Source organism: Papilio machaon, chromosome 4, assembly GCF_912999745.1.
Source record: "Papilio machaon chromosome 4, ilPapMach1.1, whole genome shotgun sequence".
In the NCBI taxonomy this organism is placed as follows: Eukaryota; Metazoa; Arthropoda; class Insecta; order Lepidoptera; family Papilionidae; genus Papilio; species Papilio machaon.
The window spans coordinates 5,448,175-5,470,228 of NC_059989.1; the positions used below are offsets into that span (position 1 = coordinate 5,448,175).

At 35.5% G+C, this 22,054-nt stretch overlaps 4 protein-coding genes across 4 annotated transcripts; 3 read left to right on the forward strand and 1 right to left on the reverse strand.

Moving 5' to 3' along the window:
- Window positions 1-168: 168 nt before the first annotated feature.
- On the reverse strand, window positions 169-8,772 carry LOC106709061 (splicing factor 3B subunit 1). The gene is made up of 21 exons (XM_014500735.2): window positions 8,605-8,772; window positions 7,693-7,961; window positions 7,487-7,613; window positions 7,041-7,120; window positions 6,644-6,838; window positions 6,288-6,480; window positions 5,891-6,141; window positions 5,612-5,801; window positions 4,994-5,277; window positions 4,707-4,910; window positions 4,312-4,510; window positions 4,077-4,235; window positions 3,691-3,983; window positions 3,245-3,403; window positions 2,808-2,996; window positions 2,428-2,610; window positions 2,052-2,230; window positions 1,495-1,740; window positions 941-1,153; window positions 519-735; window positions 169-350 (listed from the first exon to the last, which is right to left on the reverse strand). The coding sequence occupies exons 1-21, from the start codon at window positions 8,630-8,632 to the stop codon at window positions 192-194; spliced, it is 4,017 nt and encodes a 1,338-aa protein (XP_014356221.1). The 5' UTR covers window positions 8,633-8,772; the 3' UTR covers window positions 169-191.
- Window positions 8,773-8,993: 221 nt separating this feature from the next.
- On the forward strand, window positions 8,994-17,617 carry LOC106709072 (vigilin). Its single transcript, XM_045686748.1, has 16 exons — window positions 8,994-9,053; window positions 9,127-9,191; window positions 11,167-11,431; window positions 11,717-11,932; window positions 12,016-12,222; window positions 12,314-12,529; window positions 12,611-12,794; window positions 12,878-13,192; window positions 13,279-14,235; window positions 14,405-14,691; window positions 14,932-15,174; window positions 15,398-15,535; window positions 15,618-15,712; window positions 16,347-16,560; window positions 16,675-16,887; window positions 16,956-17,617. The coding sequence occupies exons 3-16, from the start codon at window positions 11,213-11,215 to the stop codon at window positions 17,226-17,228; spliced, it is 3,777 nt and encodes a 1,258-aa protein (XP_045542704.1). The 5' UTR covers window positions 8,994-9,053; window positions 9,127-9,191; window positions 11,167-11,212; the 3' UTR covers window positions 17,229-17,617.
- A 2,230-nt stretch (window positions 17,618-19,847) lies between these two features.
- LOC106720227 lies at window positions 19,848-20,625 on the forward strand. The gene is made up of 3 exons (XM_014514819.2): window positions 19,848-20,025; window positions 20,321-20,449; window positions 20,520-20,625. The coding sequence occupies exons 1-3, from the start codon at window positions 20,000-20,002 to the stop codon at window positions 20,623-20,625; spliced, it is 261 nt and encodes an 86-aa protein (XP_014370305.2). The 5' UTR covers window positions 19,848-19,999.
- A 13-nt stretch (window positions 20,626-20,638) lies between these two features.
- LOC123720915 (phosphatidylinositol N-acetylglucosaminyltransferase subunit P) lies at window positions 20,639-21,338 on the forward strand. The gene has a single exon (XM_045686945.1). The coding sequence runs from the start codon at window positions 20,639-20,641 to the stop codon at window positions 21,122-21,124; it is 486 nt and encodes a 161-aa protein (XP_045542901.1). The 3' UTR covers window positions 21,125-21,338.
- Window positions 21,339-22,054: the final 716 nt, after the last annotated feature.

Here is a 22,054-nt window from a genome sequence, read left to right on the forward strand (position 1 = left end):
TAACATCAAATGCTTCTCATTCTATTATAGCTTAAAGATAAAAAAAACTGATTAGTCATAGATAAAGTAAACAAAGTTTTTTCGACTCTTATAATTATATAGATTTTTGAAATACATTCTAAATAAATCTAAGTCAATACAAAGAGAAAAAAACAACAATTTTATCCCGCAAGAATATAATAGTATGAGAGCTACAGCGTGTAATCGAGTTCGTATCTGAGGAAGTGGTTGTTGGGATCGTTTTGTATGCGCGGGTATCCCGCCACCAGCGAGTCCTGCCCGCCAATATACAGCGTGTTGTAGATCTTCCAGTACACGTCGCGCACTTTCCTCGCGGGATGGAATAAGCCCTGCAATCACAAACAGACGTTTTAAGCTTCCTATTCTTCTTTGCCATTTCAGTCGAGTCAGACTGGTCTAAATTTTACGTTTATTTTGCCCTTAATAAAAAGTTAATGCTGCGGTTGTAATGTTTGGATTAAATTATAATTAATTAGAGAACATAAAAAATAATTCACCTGTAGCGCATATTGCAATATCTTGATGGGTCCGAGGGCGACTCTCATGCCCTCCACAGCGTCCATGAAAGCCTGTACCAAATGCGGCGACGTCTCAAAAATGTTGGGCCACACGTGGTTCAGCAGGTGAATGAGCGCGTCTTCGCAACCGAACCCGTACACGCCCAGTGCCATGTGCTTTATCGCCGCGCACGCCGTTTGCCGATGTACAAGGTCTCTGGATAAAAAGACAACATTATTACATCTGTGAGTTTCCACTGAAAAACAGATAACAATATGGTTTATCAAGGCTAAACTTAAGATAAATAATCTTAAGAGGTGATATTTATCACAAACGACTAAAGATCAGACACATAATTATTTTTACATTAATTTTTTTTTATTTTATTACTTAATTTTTGAAATATCAAAATGTTGTTTACCTGTCCATAAGCGCATCTTCTAGCAATGGACAGACCGCGTAGATATAATCCTTGCCCATCTCGCCGATGTACTCAAACAGGAAGGACAGCGACTTGAGCACACCATTCTGTACGTTGAGCTCGGGCACGCGGTACTCGTTCATCAGCGCCGGCAGCACAGTGAATGGCGAACACGTCTCCGCCACTATAGCGATGGCCACCGTCGTACATACTCTACACAAAATCACAAGTAATACTTATTAGTTCTACTATTAAACATATATTTTGTTTAATTTCAACATGTCCAGTGCCATCAAATTGGTTAGCGAGTTCATTTCAATGCCAAAAATCAATGTGGCACGGAACATTGTGTGACAAATCTCGATCTCTATCATAATTTCATGTATTATTGATTATTTAAATGAAAAACAAACCCTGGTAGGCACTTTATGGAAATTGATCACCACGGAAAGTAATATAAGTAAATATTTGTTACATTATTAATTAATTACTGCCTATTTACATTTTACGACTTTATTGAATAGGAAAAAAATACTTTTTTAATTTCAACATACCTGTTCTGTCTCTCTTGCACCTTCAAGTTATTAAGCAACGTGGCGAGCACATCGTGTGGGCCGATAGCCTTGGCGATGTAACCAAAGGTATTGACTGTGGCTCGTCGTATGGCCTTCTTGTGCGCCTTCAGCAGCTCCAGCAGCTCGAAGCATATCCTCATCCACTCGCGTGCCGACACGAACTCGGGCCCGCGGTCCGCGATGCGACCAACTAGATCGATACAATTCTCTTGTACTTTCTCATGTCTAATAAACACACGGAATCATTTATTAGTATTTATGTACACATTTTTTACATAGCAACGGTAAGCTTCAAAGTTAGAATTAATCATTGATTTTAGTGTTATGAGTTAAACATTTTATTGGTCAAAAAATGTATAAGGTGGCAGGATTGATGTATGACTAAATACAATGCAATAGAAGTCTATGTTTACTAAAAAAAAAAAACATTTATTGTAAGCAATAGTTGGATGAAACCAGATGAAAGTATTCGTAAAGTGTGGATAAAATGACCTATTAAAAAAAATTGGCATTACGCGACTGTTGCATCAGTGTACCTGTTTTTCAATATGGGAGTGAGCCTGGGCAGGAGATCTTTGATGGGTGGCGTCATCTTCGTCATACCGATCACGTTGACGATTGCCTTCAGCGCGCCGAGTATCGACCCCAACACTTCCGGATACTCTTCACCCAAATATTCATAAAGTACCACACCAAGATGACCCATTAATTTTTCCTGTACAAAAAAATATTATTTGATATGGCTTCATAAAATATATATTTTTTTGTAATTATAGTCACTATTACAATTAAATAAAAACTATTATATTGTTCATAAAGACATTCTCAAGATACACATACTAACACGAAGTCAGATTTCCGAAAAATATGTCTAACTCTATTAATCTTCAAACATAATAAAGTAGTACTGACCTCTTGGCATGTCTTCATGACGACGGCGATGCGTGAGATGAGGTCAGCGGCCTGCTGGCGCACTTTGGCAGACTTGTTGTTCATGCGCCACAAGATGATACCGCAGATCTGAGGCAGGTAGGGCTTCACCCGCTTGCCCAACTGGTTCACGATCGTGCCGAAACCGTTCAGCATTACCACGTCCTGGAAACAAATAAACATTCAAATATATATTTCCAGTTTTTTTTTATAAAATTTCCTATTGAAAACATAGTGACACTATTTAATATGACATATGTTTTAGTGTTTTAACAGATTGATAGAAAAAAAATTAAAAATTGTATTTTTTTCTAATCTGCTAAAAAGGTTCAGTTTTTATTACAATAAAAAAATGTATTTACTTCAGTAGTTTGTTCCTGGAATGCATACAGGATGCCATCAATAAGCGCTTCTTCTAACTTGGAGTCGATATCCGCAGCACCCAAGTTGGCAAGGATCTTCTCGATTGACTCCATAACCATCTTCCTGTATTGCTCATTGTCATCTTTCAGATCGTCCACTATTCTGTTTATTATCTCTGAAGCTCCGACCTGCAACAATAATTTTCATTTATGACATTGTAGTATGGATGTCTGTGACCACATAACTCCAGTATGGCTAAACAAAACTAGACTGTACATAGGTTATTTTTAATCCCGGAAAAATAAAGTTTTTCCATCAGACAGATTTGTTTTTGTTTTCACATAACATAATAATTTCATAATAAAATCAATTCAGTTTCTTTTAATTTGCTAGGGATGATCTAAAGCTAAATATAACTTAATTGTGTGTCACTGACCTTATTAGCAATTTCGACAGTAGTATCAACCAGTTGTCGGTAGTTACGTCTATCCAAGGCCATGCGGTGGTTCCAGAAGTGCTTGAAGAAGTGCGGCAGGATCTCGTCCATGATGTACTGGGGCTCCACACCGTCGGTGCCGCAACACTGTTTCACTACCTAAAACAACAACGATAACATTTTAACATACTTATATAAGTTTTTAATTTTATTACATCTTTCAATTAAGTTCTAAGATATAAAAAAGGCATATTTTATGTTACAAATTGCAAACTTAAATATTCATCATACAATATTAATAAGATTTTCAGCCCTTTTTTAAATCAAATGTGACTAAAAATGTAAGTACATTTAAAATAATTTTGTTAACATATTAAGTAGTTATTATCAAATTCAGATAACAAGAAAAATATTTTAAGAGTGTGCTCTGCTAGAACATTATTTACCTTCAAAACAATCTTTTTCATTTCTTCATCGGGAGACTGGAACTCTCGAATAAGGATAAGCATCACTTCTCTTGTATAATAATTAGCATACTCAGCATCCATAAGCGGAATGAGGTATCCAATAGCCTTGAGGAAAGCGGCCAGACCTTTGCCTCTGTGAGTCCTGATACCCTTCCACAAAGGCTTGAGTACTGAATCGAAGGACTCAATACCGTATGGAGTTGCAGCTTCGGCTAAAGCGGCGCTGGCTAAGGCAGTGATAGTTCGTACTTTTTGTTGTTCATCCACAAGCCCTGTTAATAAGAAATAAATTGATTTTACATTATCAAACTATCTACTTTAATATTTGACCTAATTTGCAGATATAAAGGTAGTTGGAAACTTACCATGTTCAATAATCTCCACTAATGATTTAAGATGTGGCAGAATAGCACAGCCCATGAGGATGGCAATCTGTTGCACAATCTTTATTCCAGTGTGCCGCGCCTGCCATGACTTCTTAGATCTGCATACAGCCTTCAAGAATGGCAGGAGAGAAGGTATACCTAAAAAAGATTTTTTGATCAGTAAAAAATCTACAAAAGTGATTGGTTTCATAAAATAATATTGAAATTTTAATACCTAAAGCCGAAGCTACGACAGCGAATGCTCTTGCGGTAGTGTTTCGTACATATTCATCAATGTTGTCTATATCAGGTCTCATTGTGGAGATCATGGTGGCCAGACCTGCCGCCTTCGCGAGATTTGAAATAATCTCACGACCTTCCACACGCGCATAGTAATCTTCATCAATCAAAAGAGGTTCTATCACCACCAAGATCTGAAAACAAGATAAATATAAAAAAAAATAACGCGATCATTACGTTATTACGCCTAAGGCTTTTTAACGCCGTGCTTTGATCCTCTAGATTCGTCTAATGTAAAAGGTATATACATAGATGTATGTATTTCTATCACAATTATCTTTCCTTCACTTTTAAGAGAATTATTGAAATAAGTGAAATATCGTAATTTACCTTGTGCACATAAGGTCGTACAAGATCATCCAGCTTGTACAGAATTCTGTCGATGACCTTGACGAGGAGATGCCGCTCCTGATCCTCCAGTGTGGGGCTCATGAGCAGCGGCAGGATTTGGTTAAAGAGCGGCCCCGCGCCAAAGTCGCGCGCCTTGTCCGTTATTTGACGCAGCGCCGCCTTGCACATAGGTGGGGTGCCGTTCTGAAAGCATAATTAATTTAAATAAAATGTAACAAATTGCTCAATATTCTAGTTTTAAAAATAAAGTAAAATAGACAACTGACCTTAATTTTAAGTAGTAGTTTCATGATCTTCCTCTCTTTGAGCTCCTCCGGCGAGAGTGCGTCCTCGTCGACGTCAATGAGCAGTTTGTCAAAGTACTGGGCGTCCTCCGGCTTCATGAAGGGCAGTTGCTGCCCGCCCTTCGGCTGGGGCTCCAGCAGCCGCGCCGCCGCCGCCGCGGAGCCCCCGACTTCCTCCGTCTGCATGAAAAAGCCGATTGGGGTACCAGCCAATGGTGTAGGCGTCGCGGTCAGCTTACGAGCCGGCGTCCGAATCGGGACGTAACCTGGGCAATAATATAAATAATTAATGTCACACCCGATCTTTAGAACCGCTTTAGCATGCTTATCTTAGCAAATATACAAAAGCAAAGCTTATTCCAGTCCAACGGCTCGACTGATAAATTGTCATCTTTCATCTGAAAGGAAAACTGAGCATTAATCTCTTTGTTAGATTTTATATTTAAGTCATGTATGCACAGATATACACCGGTACTGGTTTATCCGCCTTGTATATACATGTGGCCTGAAACTAAAGTGGTGAATGATTACTAATAGTCCACTTCGACTAGTTTCTTATTTAATTAAAAATAATAAGACAAAGCTGCAATCGTTACATACCGGCCGGGGGCGGTAAAACCTTGTACCCGGGTGGGAACATGGCATCCAATTCTTCGTCGGTGTACGGGCGGTTGCGTTCGTCTATTTCTTTCTCCCAACGGTACGCTTGCAGCTGTTCCGGGGTCATGGCCGCGACGTGGCCAGGCGTGGGTGTCGCCATCGCCATGGCTTTTACACCGACGGGAGTTGACTAAACACAATATTTACATACATAAATAATTGATCAAAGGTAGTATATAGGATGTAATTTTCATAAAATGTGTAATATTCGAAACTTACTCCTCCTGGCGTAAACACCGGCGTGTGTGGCGTGGGCGTGGCGTGTGAGGGCGTAGCATGCGAGGGCGTCGCGTGCGAGGGCGTGGCGTGCGAAGGTGTGGGCGTGGCGGGTATAGGTGTCGCTCCAGGAGTTTCATCCCAACGCGATCTACGTTTCGTCCCCGGTGTCGGTGTCTCTTGTATAGTATCAACTCCCACACCCCGATCTGTACGTGGAGTTTCTGCCCATCCACTGTTGTGTCCAGGTGTTTCTGTTAATCAAAGATCAATATTCCATATTGAGATCTACATAAGTAGTTCTAATAAGCATAAATAGTTGCTAAACCTTTCTACTGACAACTTAAATTAATGTCAATTTAAATTGAAGATAACATAAAATTACTATAAAATGTTGTACCTCTGTCAGTTTTGGGCGTCTCATCCCAGCGGTTCCGTCGGGAGGCCTGCTGTGCGGGCGTGTCGCGGCCGGGCGTGGCTTGGCCCGGTGTGGCGTGTCCAGGCGTGGCGTCCCACACGCGTGCGGATGGAGTAGCGCCGGGTGTCTCGCCGCCACGTCCACTAGCACCAGGCGTTTCTTCCCAGGCACCTCTCTGAAATCGAGACAAATATAACATCTACAATTCATTTATAATTTTTAAAATTTAAATATAAGGCTTTTCTCCCACTAACTTAGTTACAACTGCTACCTTAAATAAGTTAATTGATGCACTTGATTGAATTAATTAGAATAAATATTAAAAGTGAACTACTTACTTCATTTTCCCATGAAGGCGTGGCTTGGGAGCTAGGTGTTGCTGTGACTGCTTTCTTTACAGATGGTGTATCTTCAGAGCTCTGATCCCATCTACCCTTCCGTTTAGCAGCAGCAGGTTTAGCTACTTCCCCATTAGGTTGAGCCACTGGTTTAAGAGTTCCCTCTCTAGCTTTCTCTAACAACTTTTTTCTTAACTGAAAACATGGTAAAATGTTATCACTGAATGAATAATTATAATAACCAATAATAATAATACTAATAATATAGTATAAGTTATGAATGTTAATATCCAATTATGTAACCCAAAAATGTTAATTTAATTAAAAGTTAAATTAAGGATTAGTTTATTTATCACATTTCAGAATCTTTGTAACCACCAATAAGACAATTCCTTACCTCTGTCTCTTCAGCTCGCAAATATTGTTCTTTCATGATCTCTGTATATGTCCTAGACCCAACATCAGGAGTTTTGCCACCTGAAAACAGGTTGCATTATACAGCATTTTTTTTAAATATAATACAAAGTGTACATTTCAAACTATTTAATCCTAATTACCAGAAAAAAAGAAACAGGTAATGTAGAATACTTATACAATCCTAAATAAAGCCATTTTTTTACTCAATAATAAGTTATTAGCAAATTAATATAAAAAAACCTATAAAAACATGGTCACAATAACTGTTAAAAACAAAATACTATGAGTCATTTTACCAACAATTTTTAATCAATGCAATAGTGAGGTGAAGTGAGTGCACTTGGAGTAGGTACAAATGCCATTCTGGCTTTTTATGGGTTAAGTAGCTGCTTGCTTGTTTGACACCTTAGAAAATAAAAAAAATACCTTCAGCAAATGGGTCATTTCTTTCGGGGGATATTATCATCCTGCGTCTCTTTTGGCGGTACTCATCTTCTCTATCTGCAATTGTAGGTCTTCTTTTATCTGCAAATGGGTCATAGTCTTTGTCACTCTGCAACAGAAATGTATCAAACAATGATTTCAACAACATAACCTATAAGCATTGAGTTTTTACTGGGTATAATATTTACCTGTGCTATATCATTAAGAAGGGATGCAGGTGCTGTGTAGCCCGGTCTTTTCTGTGATATTGGAACATTTTCAACATCTTCATCTTCAACTTCATCGTTAGCAGCAATTGATGTCACATAACCATCGTATCTTGACTTTCCACCATGTCCAGCATTATCATAAATGTCACTGTCGTAATAAGTGTCTCCCAATGACACTCCTTTCCCTGTACCATTTTCAGGCAATTCATTCTTTTTCTGTTGAATTTCCCTTATCTGAGCTTCTATAGCTGCAATTAGAGATTATTGTTTATCAAATTAATTTGAACAAATGATTCAACCAGTAATCTAAGAAAACTTAAGAATTGAAATAAACTAAGCAACTATCATTGAATAAAGATTACTATCTCACTTTAAGTAATTATATTTTTGAAACATATTATGCATGTTTAGGAAAACGATGCAGATCAGAAAATAATGTTATTGTTTTATTGGTTGGTCAGTACTTATATTAATAAACAAACATTTGGAATAACCTAATCAAATCGAACTTATTAACCTAAATAAAAAAAATATTGATGGATCTAGAAAAATTGCTAACAATAATTTTACTGGACCTTAAAGTATTGTATTGTACTTTGAATAATATCACCTACGTTTTAAATGCGTAATTAATAACAGTTAGTACAATAAATAAACTGATTACGATGCTAGCCATACAAACTGCTTTGTTGGTTATAGTTGTTGTGATTTGTTGTTTTAAAATATAAAAAATCTATGTTTAACAAAGTAATAGTTAATGAATATTAAATAAATTTTGTGAACAAAAATTATTACTAATATTCGAAGAATATAACATAATATAAATACAGAGGCACGTAAACTAAAATGGCGAGTTGTAAAACTACGGGTATATTAGCATTTTAAACTTACCTTCATGGGTGCGAGGTATTTTATCCATTATTATAATGTCATTAGCAAAATGTGTATCCTCTTGAAATGTCCAACAAACCTAAGGAAATACGGTTTATTCAATAACTATTATGAAAATTCTATGATGTGATTGTAAAGCACTCCGCCAAGAATCCATACTACTTTTCCAAAGACAAGATACAACATAGATTAAAAAATACCATTAGTAAAAATCGAAAAAAGCCAATCACCTCACAAATTAACTGCATAATTTTTCCTTATTCCTGGCCAAAAATCTAATTTAGCTGCAAAAGTTGAACAAAACTAACAATAACCTAAATTTCCTACGTCAAAAAGACTTCAATTACAATTCAAGAAAATTCAATTGGCACGTTTGTCTATGAATTAAGTGATAGACTACTTGAGAATCTGTCTGTGGCATAAGTTCTCCTTGCTCGCGGCAGCATTGGGTACGTGTGTTGGTCAGAAAAATTAATTTGTTTTCTTCGCTTTTTTAATTGAGCATTTATCTTTTTTCGCCAGGAGGAAAAAATCCGATCCTGGCGTCGAAAGGATAAATTCCTAGGTTGATTAGCTACAGTACATAGGTAAGTGTTGTTACATTTTACTAAGACGAGTTCCACGTCAAATGTGTTGGAAGAAGGTGACACGTATTATCACAAAATGTGGATACCTATCACCAAGTTGTACATTTTAGGCACTAGTTCACATTAGTAATATATTTTTCACTTTTAAAATTTAAGTTAAATTTATTATATGAATACAATACGGTAATTATTATTTTTTATGTTAATCTTCGGTCTCCGGTCGGACTTGTAATACGAATAAAATATATGATAATATAACTAGTTTTGAAACAGGATGTTAATTATCAGTTTATTTCTTACAAATATGTATATAACATTTAAAATTTATTAAGTTTTAACACATTGGAAAAGCAATAAACAGTGCTCTGTTGAAAGTTCCTGTTTTGTTTTTTTACTTAATAACTTGATAATAATCATTAAGGAACATAAAACCTAGCACCAAGAGATCAAAATTGTGTCCTTTAACATATATTGGAATTCAGTCTTATAATAAGAAATATGAAATTTAAATTTGCATCTTTGATTTTTTAACCTTATCTGATAAGCTGAGAACTGATATCTTTACATTCATAATTATATTCCTCATAATTTTAATGTAATATGACGAGAAATCTAAAAAAAAATCTAGTAACAAGCAGTGAAAAAGATTATATATCTGTACTAAAAGTAAGTAACCTAGTAAGGTTAAAGTACAAAAAATAGTTCATACAAAGAATAAGAAATAGTTTGCCTATCAATATGTTGAAACCATATGTTATCACACTTAAATCAGATTAATAATGGCTTATGATAACCTAATAGGTCATTAAAATGAATAAATACATTGAATTTTTTTTAATTACATAGTTTTTTTCTTTTTTTTAAGTGCACATCATATTGAATATAATAATTTAAAAACATTAATGTTCTAATAAATTTATTTTCCCTGATGTTATTTTAATTTTTACCAAAGATTTCTCTTTACATAAGGCATAGTATAAAAACACCCAATGCAATTATTTATTTTTAAAGTTTCATTTAAGATTATCTTTAAAAATTACTTCACTATTTTAAAATTGAAAGTGCTCTGATTGTGACCCTGAATTAATTTTAATTGAGTACTGCAATATTTAATTTATTGGCTAAGTTTATATTTGGAGAAAACTTAATTGGGGTAAAAATATGTTGTGTCATAAAGTTACAAAATACCTTTGCATTCTATGAACAAAATAATTATAACAAGGTCAAGTCTCATACTTTTTTTTAAATCTTAACAATTTTAATTTCAATGAATTTTAATTATTTTTCTATTATGTAAACTTAACATATTTTTTGTGACTTCATAGTTCTTAAATTTATCTTAGAATTGTTAAAGGCAAACTATTATCTTTGCTTAATAGCAGAAATGTAATCATTTATATATTAAAAACTACATAGTTATTCTTAAAGTATATAGATACTTACGTGACATTAATTTCTTCAGGGGCATTTCATTTATAATTCAATTGTTTTAAAATGTGATCACTTGTTCAAATATTTAATCAAACTTCAAACATTTGTATAAATATAGCCTTATGCAATACTATAGCTGATGTACAAATTAATGAACTCAAAACCTAATGTCATTATAAAGGTACTACATAATCTCGTAAAGTATTTTATTTATCTATATATATAAAAGAAAGTCGTGTTAGTTACACTATTTATAACTCAAGATCGGTCAAACTGATTTAGCTGAAAATTGATGGAGAGGTAGCTTAGAACTAGGAGACAAACATAAGAACTTTTTTTATATTGTGTGCATTTTTTTTATTCCGCAAGGACGGAGTCGCGGGTAAAAGCTAGTATATGAATAAAGTTTCAAAAATATATTGCATAATTATATTTATAAAATAAGTAAATAAGATCAACTGGGATATAACTTAGTTCTATCTAAATTTCTTTTCATGTTAATTTTGTTTTTAATTCAAATATGGTCTCTTTTAACATTCCATAGTACTGTAACGACTTGGCGCGGACAAGGACTGCTGAAGGAGGCGAAAATGATGCATCAGCAACCCATGATGGTTGGAGAAATGATACCAGTACACTCTGAAATACCTGTGCATACTGAGGATATGAACAATGTGGGCTACGACAACAGTGGCTCATATGCTTACGATGACCTGTTCCCGGCCTTGCCACACTCTCAACCCCCTGTACAACGTAATATACAACAAGTTACAAACAAGATGAGAGTTGGCTCTTCACTGCATACTCAGGTAATTAAAGTTATACTTAAGCAACACACACACTGTTTTTTATACGCAGAAATAAAATTTACTAATTTTGACACAATTTGGAGTCTAATTAGCCTACTGCTAATTATACTATTCATAGTGTAGTAAAAAATAAAAAACCAGAGATGATTAACTTTCTATTAAGATAATTAGATTAATCAAATTATGATACAAAGAACTAGCACAGCTTTTACAGTTATAAAACTCAGCAATTCATTTTGGATTATTTGCTCAACATACAAATGCAAAATTTAATTTATATTTTAGGTGTTCCATGTGCCATATGAGGAAAGAAAACTTGATAATGCTAACACTTTTGGTGAGGGTGAGTCTTTGAGAACCTGTCAGGCCATTACTAAAGAAACTGGAGCGCATATTGAGATATCAACTAGTAAGGATGGAAGTCTGACTTTTCTTATCACCGGAAAACATAGCTCAGTATTGGATGCTAGGCGACAAATTCTCACTCATTTCCAACAACAGGTAAAGTAATAAATTGATTAAAGACATTACATTACAAGAATATCTTTATTATATGTTAAATAAATATTAATTTACATTATCAGGCAAGCAAGCAAATTAACATCCCCAAGGAGCACTATCGCTGGATTCTGGGTAAACAGGGCCAGAAACTTAAAGAACTAGAGAAAGTGACCGCAACTAAGATTAGTGTGCCCAGCATCTCTGATAACAGCGAGATCATTACCATTACCGGCACTAAGGAAGGCATTGAAAAAGCTGAACATGAAATAAGAGTTTGCTCTGAAGAACAGGTATGCATTTTATTTTACACATACAAATGTGTTAACACCAGTGGAATGTTTTTTAATAATGAGTTAATTTCAATTATTATTCTTTTTGCAGTCACGCAAGGCATTGGAACGTATAACTGTACCGAAGATTTACCATCCGTTCATTCAAGGACCATTCGGTGAGCGCGCGCAGGCTTTGAGTGCGGAGACGGGAGCCCGGATTCATATACCGCCTACGTCCACACAGAGCGATGAAATTGTAGTTGCTGGAGAAAAGAATGGAGTGCTTGCTGCCAAAGCCCAAATTGAACAAATCTATCAAGAAATGGTAAGTTTATGTGATCAAAAAATACTCTATGTAATCTATCCCAAAAGGATACTTATTTTATAATTATTCTTTTTCTCGAAGGTCAGTAAATGCTCAACTGTGCGTGTGGAAGTTCCAAAATCTCAGCATAAGTATGTCATTGGAGCTAGAGGAACAACCATACAAGAGATCTTACGGGAAACTGGTGTGTCTGTCGAAATGCCTCCTCCTGATTCGCCTACTGGAACTATAACTTTGCACGGACCCCACAACAAAATTGGAATTGGTATGACTTTATGATATAAAAATAAAGTTGTATTATTGAGGAGTTAGTATATTGAATTTTAATTACGTCTTTTAATATTTTAGCATTATCAATGGTTTGCGATAAAGCCAACTCGGTGAAAACGGCAACGGTTGATGCACCAACTTGGATTCATAAATATATCATTGGAAAGAATGGCTCTAACATTAAGAAAATTACACAAGACTTATCAAAGGTACATGTTGATATAACACATTCAGAAGATAAGGTAAAAATCGATGGTCCTCCAGAAGAAGTGGAGAGAGCCCAAGTGGCGCTGGACGACTTCGTGAAGAACCTACTTGCTACTCTTACTTATGTTGAACTTTCTGTTGATCCTAAATTTTTCAAACACATAATCGGCAAAAGTGGAACTAACAGTAAGTTATTTTGAAGTTTTTGTATTTTAACCCATAAAAATCTGGTCTTGTTAAAGATTTGTATTTATTCCTTTCTTTTTTTACAGTTAATAGACTGAAGGATGAGACTGGTGTAGTTATTAATATTATTGAAAACGAAGGCAATAACGTTATTCGTATAGAAGGTAGCCATAAGGGTGTCGAGGATGCTGAAAGGGAACTGAGGGAGATGGTGATGAAACTAGAGAACGAAAGGTCGAAAGAAGTTTATGTGGATCATAGATACATAAAATCGCTTATTGGAGTGAGGGGAGATAAGATCAAGGAAATCCGCGAGAAGTTTGACCGCGTACTTATTACTCTGCCCGACCAGGGTCAGAAGAGAAGTCCTATCAAACTGAGAGGACCACAGGAAGACATTGAAAAATGTGAGAAGTACTTACACAAGGTGATCAAGGAAATCGCGGAATCATCGTATGTGCAGGAAGTGCCAATTTTCAAACAGTTCCATAAGTTTATTATTGGCAAAGGCGGAGTGAATTTGAGAAAGATTAGAGATGAAACACAAACTGTGATCGATCTCCCCGCGGAGGGCGACGATAGCGATGTTATTACTGTGCGAGGAAAACGCGATAATGTTGAAGAAGCAGTGCGAAGAATCCAACAGATCCACAGTGAAAAGGCTAACATCGTCACCGAGGAGGTGAAAATCGCCCCCAAGCATTATAACTCTTTAATTGGAACGGGCGGCAAGTTGATCCACTCCATTATGGAGGAGTGTGGAGGTGTATTGATTAAATTCCCCGCTGCAGACAGCGATAGCGACAAGGTTGTTATTAAGGGACCTATTGAAGATGTAGAGAAAGCCAAAGTCCAACTATTGGCGCATGCCTCCGAGCGCGAGCTCACATCACACACGGCTACGGTGCGCGCCAAACCAGAACATCACAAGTTCCTGATCGGAAAGAATGGTACCAACATTAAAAAGATTCGAGAGCAAACCGGAGCACGAATCGTTTTCCCAACCGATAAGGACGAGGACAAAGAAGCTATCTTCATTATAGGTAATGTTTTAAAACACAAAGTTTAAAAAAAGTTAAGCTGACTTATAGAATACTGTCTTACATTTTGATATGTTTTATTATAATACTGAAACTATTCTCCAAGCTCTAATCATTATTATTTTTAAATAGCTTTACATACATATTGAGTTAAATAGCAAATAACAAACAGGACGCGAGGAGCAAGTGGAGTTGGCCCGCAAGCAGCTGGAGGCGGCGGTGGCGGAGATCAGCAACGTGTCGGAAGGCGAGATGTCGGTGCCGCCGCGACACCACCGGCACTTCGTGGCGCGCCGCGGCGAGATTCTGCGTCGCATCGCCGACGACTGTGGCGGCGTACAGATCTCTTTCCCCCGTCAGGGCGTCAACAGCGACCGTGTCGTCCTCAAGGGACCAAAAGACTGCATTGAAGCAGCTAAAGTGCGCATCAACGAGATCATTGAAGATTTGGAGGCAAAGGTATGGAATAATGATATTTATTTTAAACTGCAAACTTTCAAGATCAGCTTTCTTTTAAAACCCTTTCACCTATTTTGGTTTTCAAACATCTTGGCGGCACATTGCACGAGTCGCTGCGCAAAACATAATTTTAAAGCAAAGGGAGATGCACTGTGTAACAAGCAGCTAAACTTGAGTCAGTCAATAGCGATAACTACACTTTTAAAATTATTTTTTTCTAATTATGATTAAATTTTGTAGGTGACAATTGAGTGTGTGATATCACAAAAGCACCATCGTACCGTCATGGGAGCTCGGGGCTCCAAGGTGAAGGATATCACCGCAGAGTACGACGTCCAGATTAAATTCCCTGAGCGCGAAAACCCGGACGGCTCGGAGGTACCAGCGAGGAACGATGACGGGGAGCCCGGCGCCAACGATATCATCAGAATTACTGGTCGCCCAGAAAACTGCGAGGCTGCGAAGAAAGCACTATTAGATCAGGTAATAATATATTTAATTTTCTTTCTTTTCCAACTGACAACTGTGTATTTATGCAGGTTTTTATGTATGTCAATTCCATTGTGACCTATTGTAGAGTAAACGGTTGTGGTTTTTGAAGAGTTACTTGATTCGCATTTTTCCATGAGGTGTTTATAGGAGTCATTCCAGTTTATTTATTTATTTTTTTAATTTTTAGGACTTAATAAGATAATGTTTGTTATAGGTCCCGATAACAATAGATGTAGATGTGCCTTCTGATTTGCACAAACTGCTCGCTGGCCAGAAGAGGAGAGAGCTGATGCAAACTTATGATGTCCATATCCTGATGCCTCCCATTGAGGAGGTCTGTGATCAGGTCAAGGTTAGTATTAATATAAAAAATGTTGAAAATTCAATATTATTTTATGTTTAATATGACTAAATGAAATAAACTTTTGCTTAAGGTGACTGGAACTCCAGCTAATGTGGAAAAAGCCAAACAAGCTCTTGCCGAAAAAATTGTAGATATGGAGAAAGAAAAAGAGGATCGACTTCTCAGGTGATTAATTTTATTTTGTGCACTATTTTTTACTTATATACTGAGTTCAAGCTGAGTATAATAAATGTATTTATCTTAAATTAACATTAGCAAAAATGTTTATAAATATAAAATTCATTGAAACAATTACAGCAATTGTTATATTACGTCACATTTTGTCCATTTCGGCAATTACTCCGAACAATAGCGGATTTGCGGACAGACAAAAAAAATTGTATATTGTATTTTCGTTATAATTCCTTTCACATTGGGCTATTTCTCTGTGGGCTATTTGACTAACTGGTAACACCAGCAAATAAATCATGTTTACGAATAATGATATTTTTTCGGTATTATTTAGACACTTCAATTTTATGAATAGTATAGATAATAAATAATAATTTTTACAAGCACCGTTATATGCACGTATATTTCTTATACGTCGGAAATACAAAAAGTTTTTTGCTGCACGGGGTCGCCATTTGCTACGGCGACTATACGTCCCAGCCCTAAATATATTCACCGCCTTATTCTTAATAGGTTAATTTAAAATAGTGTTTGCCCGCGACCTTGTCCACTGAAAAAAAAATGTATGTAGTCCTATGTTATGGAGTGATAATATCAAATATTTAATAGTAAATTACATTTACGACAGGTCATTCGAGTTGAAATTCAAAGTGGACCCTGAATACCATCCATTGGTCATCGGGAAAGGTGGGTCTGTGATAACAAAGATCCGCACTGATTATGGAGTACAAATCAACTTGCCCAAGCGCGGCGATCCCGATGACGATATCATCACTATCCAGGGCTATGAGGACAAGGCGCAGCAAGCCAAGGATGCCATTATGGCTATTGTGCATCAACTTGTAAGTAATTTTAAAAATATATATACTAGTCACTGTTTTAATAATAATAATTAGATACACCTACTTTTAGTACACTAATATAATATTATAATTAACTTGCTTATTATATTTTAGGATAATCAATACCGTGATGAAGTCGATATCGACCCGCGCGTGCACAGACGTCTTATTGGTCTCAAGGGGAAGAATATCCGACGTATCATGGACGAGTACAAGGTGGACATCCGCTTCCCCAAGCATAACGATGAAAGCATCGTCGTTATCACCGGCGACGAGGACAACGTGCTCGATGCCAAGGATCATTTGTTGAATCTGGCAGAGGAATATGTAAGTTATAATAAAAATGATAAATTACACACATACATATATGAGTAATGCATTAATTTATTTAACAGCTGCAAGATGTCGTCGATCGGTACCAACGTCCAGCTGCGCCGTCTCTCGGCGACTTTGGAGATGTTCTCAACAACGAGACCACGGCTCCCAGCAGTGGAGGCGGCGGCGGCGGCACCGCGGCCTCCACCGGCTTCGTGGTGAAGGGCGGGCCGTGGGAGCAGCGCGCACCAGACACCGCGTCCACGCACGAGTTCCCCACCATGCCAGGTGCTCCGGCGCCCGCGCCCGCCGCCGCCGCGCCTGCGCCCGCCGCCTGGGGCCCGCGCCGCTAGGACCTCTGCAGGAAGTGTGGGCGTAGTGCAGTTTATTTGTAGTGAAAAAATTTGCTTCATTAAACTTTGCCTTATTAGCTATTAGACACTTGATATCCGTACTACGTTATCCTAGCTGATAGTCATTTACGACACATAATGGGAGCATAATCATTGTAATAGTAGAATTTATTGTTTTTCACTATTTTTTTTACTATTTTCCACTTACCTGTTTCTACTCAACTGTCTTTGTGTTATTCGGTGGTTACTTTTATTACTAAGCACTTCACTATAGTGCTTTTCAAGCTGGGTATTATCCATATTCATTTGCTAATGTTTGTGACGTCTAACTCACGCTTCGGGGTCAATTTTTTATTCAATGTTGTTTTTACAATATGTAAATTAAAGGTCAATGGTCTTGACCTCACAATCTAATATTATTATAATTTTTCGTTTCGAATTCAATGCTTTATTTCACTGTACATTCATGTTAAATTATTGTTTACATCAATGTAACAGCAGTGTTACTAAGAATCGGGCCAAAAGGCAAACACTACTTATAAACTACACTCCCCTTGCTTGTCTGCCTGTTTGTTATGAAACAAAGCATCACGAGTTGACAGAACATTAGACATCGTTTAGATAATATATTTAAAGAATGTCTTATAAATATGTATAGGAAAGGGATTGGGATTCTTGAATACATTGAATCATTGATTTCATTCTATAATCTATGGACTCCGTACTTGTTGTGTACGTACTTTAAGCAATAACGTTTACAACTCGTGACACGGCTTTCTATAATGTTCTTACAGGCTGAGGACGGGTAATTATATGCGTTATACATGTTATATACAACTGTTTAGACTATATATACATGAATATATACAATCCGTAAACATAAAAACGAAAAATATGGATTATTTCGCTTATTTGTATTTAGACTGTTTTATACGGCCTATGTTGAAGTAATTTTTAAATTAAAATATATATATCATTCCACCACACAGTCAAATAACGAAACTAAATGAATTTAGATTTATTTTAAAGATTATGTTTCTATTAACGGAAAAACCGTTAACTATTGAGGAGATAATTTTTCCTTTCCTTAGTTTCACATAAATTATGTTAAAACGCAATTTACATTTGTTTACGCCATACGATTTACAATATAGAATTATATTTTAATATGAAATGGAGAATGCCATTGATTTTGTTGTTATTATGATCGGTGACATATTTGTTTTTTTTTTATAATGAAATAAATAATATATTGATTGATTTTGTATGCTGTATAATCAAATCCATAAATGCAATGTTCTGTGTACTTATTCCCTTCATCGGTTGCTTCAAATGTTAAGATTTTTTTCATAATAATTTTTTTATTGCATAAAGTTTTGTATATCGTTTTAAGTGTCGCCTATAACAATAAATAAATCATCATTAAATAATAAGACGAGAATAAATATTTTTACAAAGTAATTTGTATATAGTAAATTGTGTTTCAAATATTAATAAAACCTTTTACAGAATATTATTGTGCTTTCATTTTAAAGAAACATGTGAGAGATATAACGCGAAATTTATTTACGCACATGTGCTAATCGTGTTATGGAGATAATCCGATACATTGTTAGAAATATTTATGTGCTTATACTCTTATTGTACTCAAAATATTTGTTAATAACTAGCAGTTGCCCGTGATATCGACCGCGCAGAATTAAAAAAAAAACTAATAATAAATATAGCCTATGTCTCCTGGGGATAGTGTAGCTTCCCAACAGAAGAGTTTTTCATTTGGGTTCAGTAGTTTAGAGCCTATTAAATGCAAAAAAACTTAAAAATCCGCACCACGAAGAACTAAAGTTTTTATAGACCTTATAATATGTATTTTGTTTAGTGCATGTATGATAACCAAACTAAGAGGTAGCTTTTAACATAAAAAATAAAAAAACTTGAGAGGTGTCAAGGGACACCCGGATGGAACGAAGTTCCTTTCAATTAATTAGTGAAGGAACCAATGTTTATTCTATGCATAAAAAACTTAAGTCTTCACAGGAAGTACATTTTATTTCTATGAATTTTCGTTATATATTGTCACGTCGTTGCCATGGTGATATAGCAAAAAGTGTCGTGACAACTTTTCGTAAGAATTTTTTCCGTCTAGCCCCCTTTCACAACGCGCGATAAGGAACTTCGTTCCAAAAATCACCAATTTGTTACTTTGGCCCTTATAAATAGGACCCATCGATTAATTGATCTGACCGCATGGACATTCATAACACCGGAGAAACCGCAGTTGTATGTGTTAATGTGTTCTTCCAGACTGTGTTCTACATCTACACCAAATTTCATCCAAATCCATGCAGCCGTTCTCATCCAAACATTCACATTTACATATATAATGTTAGTAAGATGAGCCCTAAACAGTGTTGCCAGTGTGTAAATAAGTCGCGTTTACATGAAAGAAGATCACCGGTCGTAACACTAGTTAAATGGGGGAAAAATTCAAAATTGGCCAAATAGCGCTGCTTTATTTTTTTTTAATAAAAATCACAACCTTTTTTAAGCATTAATATTTTGATCTCAGAAACCCGCCGTGTTTAGTTTAGATTGATGACATTTGGCATGTCAGTTTGACAGCTGACACTTCAATTTGTGCTGAATCGATTTTTTAAAATTAATATCCATCGTCTCTTATTCTCTTAGGTATACTTTGTGTAAAGGTGTAATTTTGTGTGTTAAACAAAAAAATAGTTTCAGTGCTAACATTTGAATTGCCAAATACCATCATGGCTCAAGAGACCGTGAAAAATATGTAGGATTTCTTCTTTTACAACCAATATCTTGTTCCAGAAAATCTTATTTGACATATTGATTTTTAATATGGCGCATGTCTTTTGAATCGTTTATTTTATATTGTACTTTTATTAATTTCTTTTAATATTATTCATCTCGTTATATCTCATTCATCAAATAATATTTATTTGTCAGTTTTCATCGTATCTTTTGTATCAGTTTTGATTTGTATTGCCAATTGTTTTATTTTGTAGATGCTGCGCAATTTAATAATTATAAATATTATTTGCAATATGCTTTAATGTATGTTGCAGAAGCCTGAGCATTCCTTTTAGGACGCCGAATGAAGCAATTATTGCGTATGAGATTATTAAGGTTGACAAGGATCTGAAGGGGAATAAAGTTAAGAGATATGTGACATTAAACAATACGGAGCTCGCAATGTTTGTACTTTCCTATCTCTTGTGTTTGCATCTTTCGAACATTTTGTATGTGAATATATTATTTTTGCAGAAACTTCGAGGGGACCGATACAAAGAAGTTACGTGTTGCTGTTAATTCTACATTCAAAAATTTGTTACTCATCATCAAGACACTGAGCGAATTTGGAATTGGTTAAAATCTGTACAACAATGGCAGAACACACACCAGCCCCGACCCCTGCAAGATCTTTGTATGGTTTCTTTTTATATTTGTTCAGTAAGACCGCTTTGACTATTTACTGTATTTGGGCTTTTGTTCCGGACAATTATTTACACTATTTCAACATTTATTATTACCCTGATAAATACTGGTCTACAGCCATACCTATACAGTGTTTGGTTGCTTTGACATTATTTGCTTTTTTGATATATCCAAGTTCTAATTTCATGCTCACTCATAACATTGACAGCTATAATACAATTGCTGATCCAGTAAAGCCTGTTAGCACAAAAACGAGTTTTAAAGAACAAACAACAAAACAACCTCAGTCTGCAACTGATCAATGTATTTGTGTTGATAAACGCAATTGCGTAAAGCTAAGCTTCTCAAATGTAAAGGAGAGTACTGTTCCACCACTACAAGATTTGGATTTTCGCTTTGTGTGTAGAAAATTGTACTTGAATAACCATAAATAATGTCTTCAATTGAATTTAACCAAAGTATTACATTTTCACTTAGCTTTTGTGTCAATGACTAGTAGAAAGTAGAATTTTTAAAAGGTAGAGTAGGTCAAAAATTAAATATTAATCAGTATTATCAAAATGCCAGATCGTAAGGAGCCATGTAATTGTAGTGTATTCCTAATATTGCATTTATAAGCTAAAAATAAATGCTTCACCATTATTGCTATCAAATTATATTTTCTGCAATCTATGTTATTGACTTATATCTGAAGTGATACATAATTAATCATAGAATGTTCCATTTTAGTATTCTATATATAACTATTATATTAACTGTAGTGAATAATCTATTGTAGATCTCTGAAGTCTTCAAATAAATGATGTCTTCAAATTGGTCTTTTATTTTTCCCCTCAACTTTTTATTTTAATTATATGCCATGCCACGAGGATTAATGAAAGTGAACTCATCGGGTGAAGTAGTGTCTGAATATATTCACATTGTAATTAATATGGTATATTTTAAATATTTATCAGGTGAAAAAAATAAATTTTATTAAAAACTTTATGGTATAACTGTTTTATCACTGATCCAGGTTAACAATTACTTGTCCTGCACTTTTTTATTACATTAAATAATATTAACATCTATTTTGCTTCATGAATTTCTACTTAAATTTAGCAGATCTTCTGATTAAACTGCCTAAAATTGCAATTCAAATATTAAGATAGATCTTTACTAGAATAAGTATCAGGAGCTTATAAGAAATACATCTGAATACGTCATAACTATCCACGTTCTCTGTTATGCTTTCCTAAATGATTCTCGTGTATTTTCACAATGTCTTATTTAAACTAAACAGAGGTACAATAAACTTTTGTGTAGGAGCCAGTTATTTAGCATTTGAACAAAACACATTATACAACATGAGGTACAGTACAAAT